Raw genomic sequence first — 13,731 nt, 5'->3', positions numbered from 1 at the left:
GGGAGTTGTAGTTCATCCCTGAGGACGGCCGCCTGACCTCCCCCGGACAAGTAATTTAAGAACGCCCGTAGGTGTCTAGGCGAGGAGCGGGGAAGAGGGCAGGGACTGGCGAAGTGCACGCACAGAACCGTAGCTGCAGGCGAGCGGAGAGAAAAATCTGAGCTGGCGCGTAGCGGGTCTCTGCGTGGGGCTGCAAAGTGCGGACTTTCAAGCCTCATCAACCGCGCCTGCACAATGGGCTGAATTTGTCCCGGCGTCGCCGCGCAGACTTAGCCTGTGTAAAGGGGCCTCCTCCAGTTAACGCTCAGCTCAGGGCGGGCTCAGCGCGGGGCACCCGCGCTCGTGCCGGGGGCGACTGCGCCGCATGTTCTGAGAGCCCGTCGAGACCCGGGACGCCGACCCAACACAGGCAGGCGCTGCAGTCTCTCGGTCCTCGGCCCCGCAGGCGCGCTTGGCCCGTGAAGGAGTCGTCCCCGCAGCCCCCGCCTCCAGGACGAGGCAGCCGAGAGGCGTGCTCCGCGCTGCTCATCCTTCTTAATTCCGAGAAAGAAGGAACCGGCGACTGCGGGACCGGGTTGGAGGAGGCGCTGGCGCCTCTCAGGCGCCGTAGGAGCCTGGTGCGTCCTTAGCTACCGTTAGCGCGGGCTTCCCCACTCAGGCTCGGTAGCTCCCGTCCACAGGAGTCAGTGGTTGGCTTATGGGACCTGTCAATCGGCGTGAGTTGCTCTACGATTGGCCGGCAGGACTGGAGGGGAAGAACGGTTTCCTCGTGGCGGGGTACTCGGTCGGGTGTCGTTCGTCGGATCCAGGTGAGATACCTGCGCCCTGGAGAGGTGGCCTGGGCTCCGTGGGGCCCCGGCTCGGCCCTGGGATGAGCCAACCTGAGTGCTATGTCCCCGCCGCTGCCGGCTCCCCTCCGTGCGGCTCCGGCCCAGGGGGTGGCCCGCCGTCCTGCGGCCGTTTGTCCGGGCCCGGGCCTCCCTGGTCCTCCGTGTCTCCGCCTCTGCCCAGCCCTTCCCGCGCTCAGTCCTCCCCTGGAGTTAACTGTGCGCTTTATCCAAGATCATTGCCTGCCTCCGGGAAGGTGAGCTCTAGAACGGAGGCCGTGTCTGGCTCAGCTGCGGACAGTGCCAGGCACGTAGGAGCTTTTCAGTAATAGTGGGATGAATGCGTGAGCTGTGGGTACAGACCACGGCTTCCCGACATCTTCACTTGGATGTCCCAAGCACGCCCGGCTTTCTCCTTCATTTTACCTTCACCAGTGTTTCTTTTCCAGAGAATGGCAGTGGCCTGCGTTGAAAACTCGTGATGTGGTCTTGATGCCTTTCATTCCCTCACTTCATCACCCAGAAAATCGATGGTAGTTTTATGTCGAGTTTTTTCTTAAGGGTTCCCCTCGCCATCTTTCTGCCATTGCTTTCATTTCAGACTTCATAATTTCTTGCCTGGATTACTGTAACCTTTCTCTCCCCATCTCCCCCAACCCTTGCCCTTGGAGTGATCTTCATGAAATCTGGTCTTGTTGCTCCCGAGCATAGAGGCCATTAAAGTGAATCTTAGGGATGAAATCCAGACTGCTTGGGCAGGCCTAAGGGGCCCTGGGAGTTATGCCCTGCTACTCCTTCCCAAGGGCTGTGGACATCTTTGACCTGTGGTGGTTCTGCCTGGAAGGCTTATACCCTCTGCAGTGCCTCCTGGAGGAACCCCTTGCTTACACCCTCTGTTACAGCAGCCTTTGTCCTGGGTATTGTTTAGGATGCTTGATGCAAGAAAAAGACACAGTCTTTAAGACACAGTCTCAAAATGGCTCTGATGGCCGATAAAGTCATTGGCCCCCAAACCTGCAGTCCAGAGGAAGGTAGATTTTAGGATGGGTTCATTGGTGGTGCACAGAGACGTTCTTGCCATCTTCTGCTCTGCTGTCTACATGTGGGCTTCATCCTGAGGCTGGTTCTGCTCTTGGTTGTACAGCAGTGGTGGGGGCAGTTGGAGGTATTTGCTTCATAGCTTGTGTTCTAGTGGCACAAAGATGGTTGCTTCCAGAAGTTCACCCATAAGAGGAAGGAGTGCTTTCCAAAAGATCCCTGCAGTGCTCTCCTTGTTTCTGTTTGGTCTGAGCAGGGTCACTCACACCTTCTGGAATCAAAACTGGCAACAGGAATAGGATTATTCTAAGGCTGTGGTCGGCAAACCGCAGCTGACGAGCCACATGCGGCTCTTTGGCCCCTTGAGTGTGGCTCTTCCACAAAATACCACGTGCGGGCACGCACATACAGTGCGATTGAAACTTCGTGGCCCATGCGCAGAAGTCGGTATCTTGTGGAAGAGCCGGTATTTTGTGGAAGAGCCACCCTCAAGGGGCCAAAGAGCCGCATGTGGCTCGCGAGCCGCGGTTTGCCGACCACTGTTCTAAGGCATCATGAAGTCCTCTCTGTGTTCAGCTTCCCATGATAATCCCCCTTCACTCTGGTTCCCACTCCACGACCCCAATACCAAACTGCCATTGCTTAAAAATAAAACTATTCTAAATACCTAGGCCTGGACTTGCACACAGTTCTGGTTGCTGTTTGACTCAAAATTAACCCTGAGAAAAGGAAGTGATCTACAGTGGTGTGAAGTCAAGCTCTGTGCTCAGAGGCCAGAGGCCCTAGTCCCTGGGGTTGGGATATGCCGTGCAGTGCCAGGCTGGCCTACGAAGGACCACAGGCAGTGCAGGAAGCACAAAGGGAAAAGGATTTGTCTTTCCCACATCTGCTGGTTTATCAGTTTAAGACTAATTATTTCTTTTCATGAAAGACAAAATTTCTTGCCCTTATGGAGGCTTCACATTTCCTTCCCCTCAATCTCCCTTGTTACTTTTACAAAGTAAAGTTTTGTAACATTTACAATCTAAGTCTGAAGCTGTAATCAAGTCTTCTGTGTTTTGTCTGTAGATTGGTTGAAGAAGTAGAAAACTAGGATCATGTCATAATTACTTATAGAAATTATTAGAGACATTAAATATTGCTATTTGAACAAAAGCAATACATTCTGAGGGTTTCTTATTTAATTTCTTTCTAGCTTCCTACTCATTCAGCTGTTGCTTTTCAGGATCCCATGCTGGATGTATATGTGTATATAAAACGTCTCTGAATTTTTAGTACGTACAGTTGCCTCATACAAAAGGATAAATGCAGTATCAGTTGTGAATCATAACAGTAAAGTGAACCATTTAAACCCGCCACCCAAATTTGAAACCCTATGCCATTGTGTCCTTCCTCACCCTGCCAGCTTGTTGCTGGACCCACAGAGGAAACCTCTGCCTGAAGTTTGGATGATGCAGGCTTGGGGTGGGCGTGTCGCCTGGGCCCTATGACTCCTCACTTCTCAAGCCCCTGGTCCAGGCCTCTGCGGTTTTTCTGTGGTTACATAAGATGTAACCATCCGAGGAAACCCAGTGAAGGCCATGTAGAATTTTTCTGTATTTTTTTTCTTATATCTACATGAAAATCCACAAATAACTAAAAATAAAAAGTTCAAAACATAAATCTCGGCTGTGGTGCATCTCTAGACTCAGCCTTGGCCTTACATTGCTATGTTTGTAGAAGCTCCATGGGTGATTCCGGGTGTAATTGGTTGGACCCATCTGATTCATGGCATTGATAACATTCCTCTTGATCTGAGAGCAGTTTCAGTTCTGTGACCTGCAGCCCAGTCTTCCCCTCGGCCCTCTCCCACTCTGGTCCATTTTCCTCTTTTTCTTCTTTCCCATCTCTTCCTGTGTATGCCACTGAAGAGCTCCTTTTAGCAGGACTTTGGTTCAACTATCCTCATGTAGATTCTGACCCAGAGGGCAGTTGGGTGTGTGAGCCTTTTGGGGCTGAGCTTAACGCAGCCTTGGGAAGAATTACTTGGTTAAACTGTCTTCACCTTCTTGCATTGCAGATGTTGATTAGGGTCTCCTTGTTTTCTAGTTGACGGCTGTTCCACAGCCTACCATCTCTCAATGGAGGACAGAGGCTCACCCGCCTTGGAAAAGGACTGGAGGTGTCTGTGTGGGAACCCATCCTCGTTGGCACCCTCTGAGGGTCCTGCTGTGCAGACCTCCCCCCAGCTCAGCAAGTCTGTGTCTTCGGCCCACAGACACCTGAACAGAAGGAATGGGCTCTCGAAACTCTGCCAGAGCAGGATGGCACTCTCCGGTGACTACCTCCTTGTGGTCATGTGGGCATCTCGTCTCTGTTCTTGCAGAGACAGGTGTAGGTTTAGGTGCTCTGTGCACTGGCCAACTATGCCACACGTCTTTCCTGGTGTGTCTGTTCATGAGATTCTTAGGAAACTCTCCTTTTCAGGCAGCGGTTGAAATTCTCTACATTTCAGGATTAAATTAAAGCAAAATATCATCTCTTATTTCAGAGTGTGGGGAACACTGTCCTGGGCTGGGCTGCATTGCAGGTGAGACACAGATATGCTAGTTTAGCTCAGCCAGTACCTACTGACTGCACTGCAGGCTCAGGCTCTCCTCGACCCAGGCAGAGCAGACCAGGTGGGGACAGCCAGCTTCACAGCTGTGGTGGGTGGGGGTGCCAAAGCCCAGGCACAGCAAGGAAGAAAGGGTTGCTCTGCCTTTGAGGGGCTTGTCTTCTGTAGGGGATGGGGGCAGGGGTGCTGCTTCAGGAGATAGCAGGGTCCACCCTAGAACCTGGGTGAGCCTGGAACACAGGGATGTTAGGACAGTGGAGAGATGGCAGGGAGCCAGAGATGGGCTGCAAGGGAGAGAGGATGGGTCCGGTTTTGAGGAAAGAACAGTTTGACAGAGGGGGGCTGGGGGTCATGAAGCAACCATCCCTCAGGACTGGGCGTCAGCCAAGTGCGCTGGCCCAGGGATGGGTCATTCGGGAGCAGAGGCAGAGCTGGCGCCACAGTGTCTGTTCCAAGGTGCGAGGTAGTGGAGCTGACCTTGGGCTCCTGATCTGATGAGGCCACTGAGAAGATGGAGGCTCCTCAGTGAAGGACCCAGAGGGGATAGGAGGGTGACTCTTTTTTAAAAAATATATATTTTATTGATTTTTTACAGAGAGAAAGGGAGAGGGGGATAAAGAGTTAGAAACATTGATAAGAGAGAAACATCAATTTAGCTGCCTCCTGCACACTCCCTACTGGGGATGTGCCCGCAACCAAGGTACATGCCCTTGACTGGAATCGAACCTGGGACCCTTCAGTCCACAGGCCGATGCTCTATCCACTGAGCGAAACCAGTTAGGGCGGAGGGTGACTCTTGTTTGGTTTTCGATCCTCTAGAGCCGTGGTCAGCAAACTGTGGCTCGCGAGCCACATGCGGCTCTTTGGCCCCTTGAGTGTGGCTCTTCCTAAGCCTTAGGAGTACCCTAATTAAGTTAATAACAATGTACCTACCTATATAGTTTAAGTTTAAAAAATTTGGCTCTCAAGAGAAATTTCAATCGTCGTACTGTTGATATTTGGCTCTGTTGACTAATGAGTTTGCCGACCACTGCCCTAGAACAGTGGTTCTCAACCTTGGCTGCACAATAGAATCACCTGGGAATCTTTTTAAAATCCTGATTTCTGGGCCTCATCCTCCAGAAATTCTGTTTCTTTGTTATAGGGTGGGGCCACAACATTAGTAACAAAGAAACAGAATTTCCGGAGGATGAGGCCCAGAAATCAGGATTTTATTTTATTTTTTTTAAAATATATTTTATTGATTTTTTACAGAGAGGAAGGGAGAGGGATAGAGAGTTAGAAATATCGATGAGAGAGAAACATTGATCAGCTGCCTCCTGCACACTCCCCACTGGGGATGTGCCTGCAACTAAGGTACATGCCCTTGACCGGAGTCGAACCTGGGACCCTTGAGCCCGCAGTCCGATGCTCTATCCACTGAGCCAAACCGGTTAGGGCAGAAATCAGGATTTTAAAAAGATTCCCAGGTGATTCTAATGTGCAGCCAAGGTTGAGAACCACTGCCCTAGAGGGAGGGACTGACAATACTGAGATGGGGCAGCTGCCGGAGCCAGGAGGGGAGCAGAGGTTCTGAGGCTGAGCCATGGCAGTGGTGAGAGGCTGGGAAGGGGAGGGGCAGGGTGCTGTACTGAGGGCAGGCACTGTAGGATGTGGGAGCAGCTGGGGGGAGCCACTGGAGGTATTGCCAAGAGCAGACTTTTTGGAGGTGAGGAGTGACCAGTTCAGCAGAATGGAGGGCGGGGAGTGGAGACAGCAGATAGTACTTGGATTAGTGAACTTCTGGGAACAAGTGATAGGGCAGCAATGGGTTCTGTAATGATGTACATGGGAGAGTGCCCCTTGGCTGGCTGGTGGGTAGGGACCTCAGAGTGTTATTTGCACAGAAATGTTGAGCTCTGAGGGACACAGCTCTGCTGACTATGGAGCCCTTGGACTCGGGACTGTTAGCATGTAAATCAACTCTATAGGTTAGTCATTTTGCAGGGGTTGGGGGTGAGGGCTGTGGGTTTTGTGTGTTTCAGAAGCAAGCTCCTGGCAGCCAGGGACTCTAAAGCTTCCTTTTCTTTTCTTTCCAGAAGACAGATGGTCCTCCTATTGTCTCTCGTCATTGGCTGCCCAAAACATCTGCACAGGGAAAGTGCAGTGCCCAGCCATGGCCGAGCAGGCGGACCCAGCCGGGTTCCTGGGCAGCATGTCCTGCTGCTCATTGCTGCGCGGCTTGTCCTCCGGGTGCTCCACGCCCCTGCTCCCGGCTCCTGCGGGCAACCCCAACAAGGCCATCTTCACGGTGGATGCCAAGACTTCAGAGGTATTTGCTGTGCTTTGTGATGCAGCCATGGATTTGGGGTCTGTGCCTTCAACCTGTAATCTCAATTAGAAGTATTTGTGCGTTTAAGGGCAACTAGAAAAATGTTTGGTTTTACTTCTATAGTAACAACAGAGAGATGAATTCGGAGACCTAAATGTGACTCCATCAAGCACATTGACTCGGAGAGGATGAGACCTGTTATTTACTTGTGCTTGCTGAAGCGTTGGCTGAACTGAAATAACACTGTTCAATATTTGAGCTAAATATGTTGGCATGAATGCACATTTTTATACACAAAGAACTGAAACTGTTGGAAGTGTGGCGCATGTCCCATCACTGCCTCCTGGTCTTGATGATATGCCCATCTTGTCAGGGGACAGTCTCCTTTCCACTTGGTCAGACACAGATATCCTGAGAGCGTCTCTGTGTGAGCCTGCCCACAGTAGATGGTGGGGAGAGGATGGGTCTCCCTCCCCTGAGGGTGCCCAAGCCACCTTCTTCTCACTGCTCCGGGAGTTAGAGATGCTGCTGGTGATGCTGGTGTCTTCTCTCTGCCACACTCAGATCCTGGTTGCCAACGACAATGCTTGCCGGCTCCTGGGGTATAGCAGCCACGATCTCATCGGCCTGAAGCTCACTCAGTTCTTTCTGAAGCCAGACTGCGATGTGGTGGAAGCGCTCAGCGAGGAGCATGTGGAGGCCGACGGCCATGCTGCCGTGGTGTTTGGCACAGTGGTGAGTCCGGGCTGTGGACTGCTGCCAGCTGGAATGTGCAGCTTGGGGAGCAGCAGGGGCGGCGAGGACACCACAGGAACAGAAACCACTGCTGCTGGCCTGGTGCTGCTCATTTGGGAGCAAGCCTGACAGCATCTGCAAACCTGTAGGCACCACCTCAGGTTCCCGAGAGAGAAACATGTTTTTACTTTTTGGTGGTGTTGGGGGGTCTGGCTTGTGGGATGTGTCCAGCCTGGATTTTGATGGGTTGAACTGCATGTTAGATGCTGAGCCCTGGGTCTCAGGCACTGGAAGATTAGACAGCATCTAATACCCTGGAAAAATTACCTGTCCTAGGGACTGTGTCTGTTTCTTTAAGAAATTACAGATGCCGCTGATGATAAAATCTACTCTTTTGGTAGAACTTTCACTCAGATTGTAAAGTTCAGTGTCAGAAACCTTGTTTGTACTTTATTTACACAAAGTACAGGCAGGTGAGCAGAGCTTGAAAATACCACGTGCCTGGAATGGGGTGGGCCTGGCCGATGTGGGAGGGGTAGGCTGCAGGTGCAGCTTGTCCCTGTCCACAGGTGGACGTTGTGAGCCGAAGCAGTGAGCGGATCCCAGTGTCCGTGTGGATGAAGAGGATGAAGCAGGAGCCCCGCCTGTGTTGTGTGGTCGTGCTGGAGCCAGTGGAGAGGGTCTCAGCCTGGGTCTCTTTCCAAAGTGATGTAAGTTTCGCGAGTTTGACCTCACATCTTCTCCCCAGCGCATCACACACACTGTTCCTACCATGTGCGTCTAAGCAGCAACAATGAGGGTTCTGGAGGTTGCCCCCATCTGCTGAGTCCTTTAGTAATTATATTCTTGGGCAAGGAACCTCATCTCCCCATGCCTCAGTTTTCTCATCTGCCAAATCAGGATATAATTGTAACCACTCATGGGATTGTTTTAACACTTCAATAAAATAGTATATGTAAAGCCCTCAGGATGATGGCTGCACACAGACAGCATGCAGATGTGAGCTGTGGACGTGGTCATTGTACTAGCTGATGAGCTTCTGCAGTGTACTGGGCTCTGCAGATGCCTCCAGATTGAACAGTTTAGGTCCATGTGGCAGGAGGAGCCAGCTGACCTGTTGTTAGAAGTCCATTTGTTATGTACCTTTTGCAGGAGGAGTAGCTTGAAGGTTCAGTGAAGTTTGAAGCTGAAGTACAAGAAGCTGTTATTATAGTCAGTCAGTGTAGCTCAGTGGTTGAGTGTCAACCTATGAACCAGGAAATCATGGTTTGATTCCTGGTCAGGGCATGTGTCCAGGTTGCAGGCTTGGTCCCCAGTAGGGGGCATGCTGGAGACAGCTGATCAATGATTCTCTCTCATCACTGATGTTTCTATCTTTCTCTCTCCCTTCCTCTCTGAAATCAATAAAAATATATTTTAAAAAAAGAAGCTGTTATTTAACACTGGCTTTTCCTCCAAGGGAACGATCACATCGTGTGACAGTGTCTTTGCCCATCTGCATGGCTACGAGTGTGGGAACGAGGTGGCTGGGCAACGCATCACAGACCTGATCCCTTCCGTGCAACTCCCTGCACCTGGCCAGCCTCTCCCACAGGTGGGGTCCTGACCGCCTGCCCTGCCTTCCCTGGGAGACTGAGGGAGGGAGGAGGGTATAGGGAGCTGGATGTTGAGGTGCCCCCATGCCAAGCATGTGATAGATGATCTAAAGCAGCAGAGACTTAGAGCTCAGTGATGAGATGCCATCTGTTCAGTGGTGCATCTTTCTTTCAGAATCTCAAGATTCAGAGGTCTGTCGGAAGAGCCAAGGATGGTACCACCTTCCCTCTGAGCTTAAAGCTGAAACCTAAGCCCAATAGCAAGGAGGCAGAAGCCGGCCAGGCGGCCCCTGAGCAAGGTTACTCGGCGTCCATCTGGGTGTTCTCCACCATCAGTGGCCTTATCACCCTCCTGTCGGACGGGACCATCTATGGCATCAATCACAGCTTTGCACTGATGCTGTTCGGTTATGGGAGGACCGAGCTCCTGGGCAAGGTGGGCTCTCCCTGCATGGCTGGCCACTCCCTGTGAGGAAGCTGGTCTGGGTCTCACAGTGAAGGTGTGCATTGGTCCCTGGCCCTGTGCATCCACGTCTTCCAGTCCGGCTGCTGGCTTCACTGGGGGCATGCGGGCTGAGAGGGATTTCTTGCTCATGGTACCACTTCCCTGCTTGATTTTTTTAGACCCCACTGAGCATTCTGACCCTCTGGACCATCTCCAGAGCCACCCCAGCAGAGGGAAGGAGCTCTTGCCTCAAAGCTTCATCCCTATCGAGTCTGGTCTAAGAGACTGGACCAGGGTGTGTGTCACAGCTGTGGGCATTTGCTCTGAACCCTCAGGTCGGGGCTTGTCTGCTTCTCCCCTGACAGCCCTGGGGATTATTGGGGAAGCCTGCTGTTCAAAGGAAGGTATTTCTGTGACCTTCTTCCTTGGTTGAGCTTTCTCTCAGGTCCTTGCACATGGGAGGTAGAAGTCTCCACACACCAGGGCCAGGCTCCAGGGGTGCTGACTACCCCTTTTTTCTTACCAAGACTGCTGAGTGGTCCTGTGCCAGTTATTGCAAAAAACCTCAAACTTAGTGCCCAAGTGACAATCATGTGTTCTGGTCATAAATCGGTCCTTTGAGCTGAATTGTAAGTGGAACAGCCATTCTATTCCATGTGGTGTTGGCTAGGGGTGATGTCCTCCCCGGGCTCATGGTTCAGTTGAAGTTAATGGAGACTTAGTTGGCATGATTTTTGGACAAGGGATTTCGCGGGAGTGTTGAGGACAGCAGGTCCCTTCAGGGAGGGTGTGTGTGGGTAAGAGCATGTTCTGGATTCACGTGACGAAGGGCAGCCCGGGAGTCGCGGCCACATGCAGACCAGAGAAAGTGTCTGTCCTTGCAGTTCTGGGCCCAGGACTCTCACACTGGGGCCATGGTTGGTGCAGCACAGGCCCCTGCTAGATTCTGGGGATCAATATCCTACTGCCCGAGGCCCTTTGTCTTTTTATGCCAGGACATTGGAGTAGGAAGCTTGTAAACATGGGCTCCCAGGCCTGAGGAGAACATGGGGCAAATTCAGAAAATGTGTAGAAATCTGAATAATTAGCTTCAGAGTGTGTTAGTTTTCTCTTTTCACAAGAAAAAGGCAAAAAGTCATGAATTCCATGTTGAGGATTAGAGGATTTCAGGCCTTTCAGGGAAATCTGACTCGGTCTCCCTCACCTGGAGGAATGATACCCCAGAGACTGGGCACCTTGTTTCCGTCCCCCCCTCCCTCCAGAAGGGATGGTGGGTGGTGCAGCAGGCCTGGATTCTCTCCTGTTCTGAGCACTGCTGTTTGTTTTCTAGAACATCACTTTCCTGATCCCTGGTTTCTACCGTTGCATGGACTTTGTAAATGAGGGCTCCTTACCACTGCCAGACCTGGTCAGCCGCCTGGGCATGGGAAACCGGAGTGAGCCTGGGGAAACGACCGTGGACCCCCTGCAGGGCTGGAGCACGGCTGAGGGTGAGCCTGGGGCCTCCTCGAAGGAGCCTGCCTGAACCTCCACTGGGGACAGGAGGGAGCTGGGGCTTGGGTGTGTCAGGTGGGAGTGGGAGAGATCGGGAATTGTGTGTGTGGATTCTGTGTTCCTCTGTTTCTGATGGGCCTTCAGTGTTTCCTGGGGATAGGACATGTGTATCCCACTAATGTGTTAGCAGAGAAAGGACCAGAACTTCCCCACATGCCTGTCATAAGTTCCCACAGGCCTGTATATAGGATGCCATAGCTAATTGTCTTTTGTAAATAAGTCTGTGTAGCTTTATGTAGTTTGAGGTCTGATGTAGCATGTCAAGTTAACCTGATGTAAAACAATCACTGTAGGATTTCTTTATCTTGTTAATTACTGCATTTTTTAAAAAAAATCCTCACCCAAGGAGTGAGGATATTTTTTTGAGGATATATTCATTGATTTTATAGAGAGTGGAAGGGAGGAGGGAAGGGGAAAGGGAGAAAGAGAGGAGAGAGAGGTAGGAAAAAAGATTGATGTGACAAAGACACATTGGTTGGTTGCCTTCTATACACACCCTGACTGGAGGGCGGGGATTGGATCTGCAACCCAGGTACGAGCCCTTGACCAGGAATCAAGCCCTCTAACCATTGAGAACATTGGCCAGGGCAATCACTGTGCTTTTAATTTTTTTTTCAATTCTCACCTGAGGACGTGCTTGTTGATTTTAGAGAGAGGGGATGGGAGAGAGAGAGGAATGATTGATGTGAGAAAGAAACATTGATTTGGCTTCCCATAGGTGCCCTGACTGGGGATCAAACCCACAATCTAGGTATATGCCCAGACCAAGAATTCAACCCACAAACTTTCAGTATACGGGACGATGCTCTAACCAACCGAGCCACACTGACCAACGCCCCTGTACTTTTATTTTTAACATTTAAAAAAATATATATTTTTATTGATTTCAGAGAGTAAAGGAGAAGGTAGAGAGGGATAGAAACATCAGTGATGAGAGAGAATCATTGATCAGCTGCCTCCTGCATACCCCACACTGGGCATTGAGTCCACAACCCAGGCATGTTCCCTGACTGGGAATAGAACTGTGACCTGGTTCATAGGCCAATGCTCAACCACTGAGTCAGGCTGGCTGGGCTAATTTAACATTTAAGATTATTCCCACACCTGCCCCGAGTCACACTCTATGACTTTGTTAGTGTCCAGTGAGGACTAAGAGCTCACGGCTCCTGCCCTGAGTGATTCCTACCATGGAGCTCAGGGCTGTGGCAGCAGCTTTAGCTCTAGTTGAATGGGGAAGGAGTGGGGCACTCTGCAGCCTCCTGGGTGCTCACCTTCCCTTGACAAGGAGCAAGGAGTTGCACCCCACACACTCCCTGGCAGCCTTCTCACTGCCCTCAGTGGGCGGGCGGGCTGGGTGCAGTTCTGGAAGGCTAGCAGGAGTCAGGTCACAGGGCTGTGTGGTCATCTTAGGGATGGTGTCTTTTATCCCGAGTCAGAGTGGAGCCCTTGAAGGGCTGTGGGCTGATGAGGGACCTGATCCAACTGCGGTGTTAGTGGGATCATGCTGGCCAAGTGCAGGGTCCAGAGCAATACAGCAGGGTGGGCAGAGGGTGCTGGCCTGGACTGGGTGTCTGTGAGGTGGCTAGAGGTGACGGGATCTGGGACAGGCTTTGAACGTGGGGCAGATAGAGTTTAGTAGATCAGGTTATCTCCTGTTCCCTCATGCCCTTGAGTCACTGAGAAATGAGGAGCTTTGTCTCAGCAGGGTTGCTTGCAAATGGAAAACATTTTTTTCTGCTGTTGTTGCTAGATCCAGGGGTTAATGTCATGCTCGCTGTTGACCACATGCTGCCCCCAGACAGGACCCCAAAGCCAGCGGGAAGCCAAGAAGTTGTCACAGGGACCCAGACCCAAGTGGACACTGGAGTCCAGCTCCCTTCTCCCCTCTCATCTCTGCCCACTCTGGGGTAAGTCCTCTGGAAGGTGCAGGTTACTTGGTGCTCCCTAGCAGCCTCTGTGTGATTACCCGCATTTTACCTGGAAGGAAACATTTAGGTAGGTTTCAGGTAACTGATATGAGCACAGTTTTCTCATTTTAAGAATTATATGAATCTGTTCTCTTTGTGTGTGTTAAGTAACAAAGTATTTTATTTAAAGAAAGTACGTATTAGGGAATTTGGTAAAATGAGAAACGTAGAAATAAAAAAATGCCCCTTTCAGTTACCACATCCTATTGTGCATAGCATTTTGGTGTGTTTCAACCAGTTTTATCCTTAAAAATCTGATGCGTAGCACACAGTAATGCGCCACACAAGGGTGTGCGTGTGCCTGGCCTTTCTGCTCTGCCCAGGACTCAGTGCCCTCCGTGCCCTAGGGCCTGGATGCAGGTCATAGGGCTGCTTTTGAACTTGACCTATGCAATCCCTATGTCTGATTTCTCTTGCTCATTGTTGTGTCTGGGAGATTTATCCACATTATTGTGTTTTCCAGTCTTCTTAAAATTATTTCAAAAATATGTAATATGTGAATGAATGTGCGCTTTTCGAAAGTACAGAAGAATAATGGTAAAAAGCAAATGTTCGGTGACTATCTCCCAATCTTTCCGAGAGGGAACCACTGTCAGCAGTTGTATTCTTCTAGACCAGTGGTCGGCAAACTCATTAGTCAACAGAGCCAAATATCAACAGTAC

The 13,731-nt window shown here is 51.1% G+C and overlaps 1 protein-coding gene across 2 annotated transcripts in view; it reads left to right on the top strand.

Annotated features, from left to right (window-relative positions):
* Positions 1-27: 27 nt before the first annotated feature.
* The window catches only part of PASK (PAS domain containing serine/threonine kinase), a 34,112-nt gene continuing 20,408 nt past the window's right edge, over positions 28-13,731 (top strand). The window contains exons 1-10 of one of the 2 annotated variants that reach the window (XM_036319663.1): positions 717-809; positions 1,277-1,360; positions 3,954-4,181; positions 6,540-6,772; positions 7,337-7,507; positions 8,077-8,217; positions 8,967-9,101; positions 9,278-9,538; positions 10,878-11,037; positions 12,852-13,008. In XM_036319663.1, the coding sequence (XP_036175556.1) occupies positions 3,986-4,181; positions 6,540-6,772; positions 7,337-7,507; positions 8,077-8,217; positions 8,967-9,101; positions 9,278-9,538; positions 10,878-11,037; positions 12,852-13,008 (1,454 nt within the window). In that variant the 5' untranslated portion in view covers positions 717-809; positions 1,277-1,360; positions 3,954-3,985. Of the gene's footprint in view, positions 810-1,276; positions 1,361-3,953; positions 4,182-6,539; positions 6,773-7,336; positions 7,508-8,076; positions 8,218-8,966; positions 9,102-9,277; positions 9,539-10,877; positions 11,038-12,851; positions 13,009-13,731 lie in introns of both variants that reach the window. The other variant, XM_036319662.1, reaches the window with a different exon arrangement.

This window comes from Myotis myotis, unplaced genomic scaffold (genome assembly GCF_014108235.1).
Source record: "Myotis myotis isolate mMyoMyo1 unplaced genomic scaffold, mMyoMyo1.p scaffold_m19_p_8, whole genome shotgun sequence".
NCBI classification, from domain to species: domain Eukaryota; kingdom Metazoa; phylum Chordata; class Mammalia; order Chiroptera; family Vespertilionidae; genus Myotis; species Myotis myotis.
This window is presented reverse-complemented; position numbering and strand designations above follow the sequence as displayed.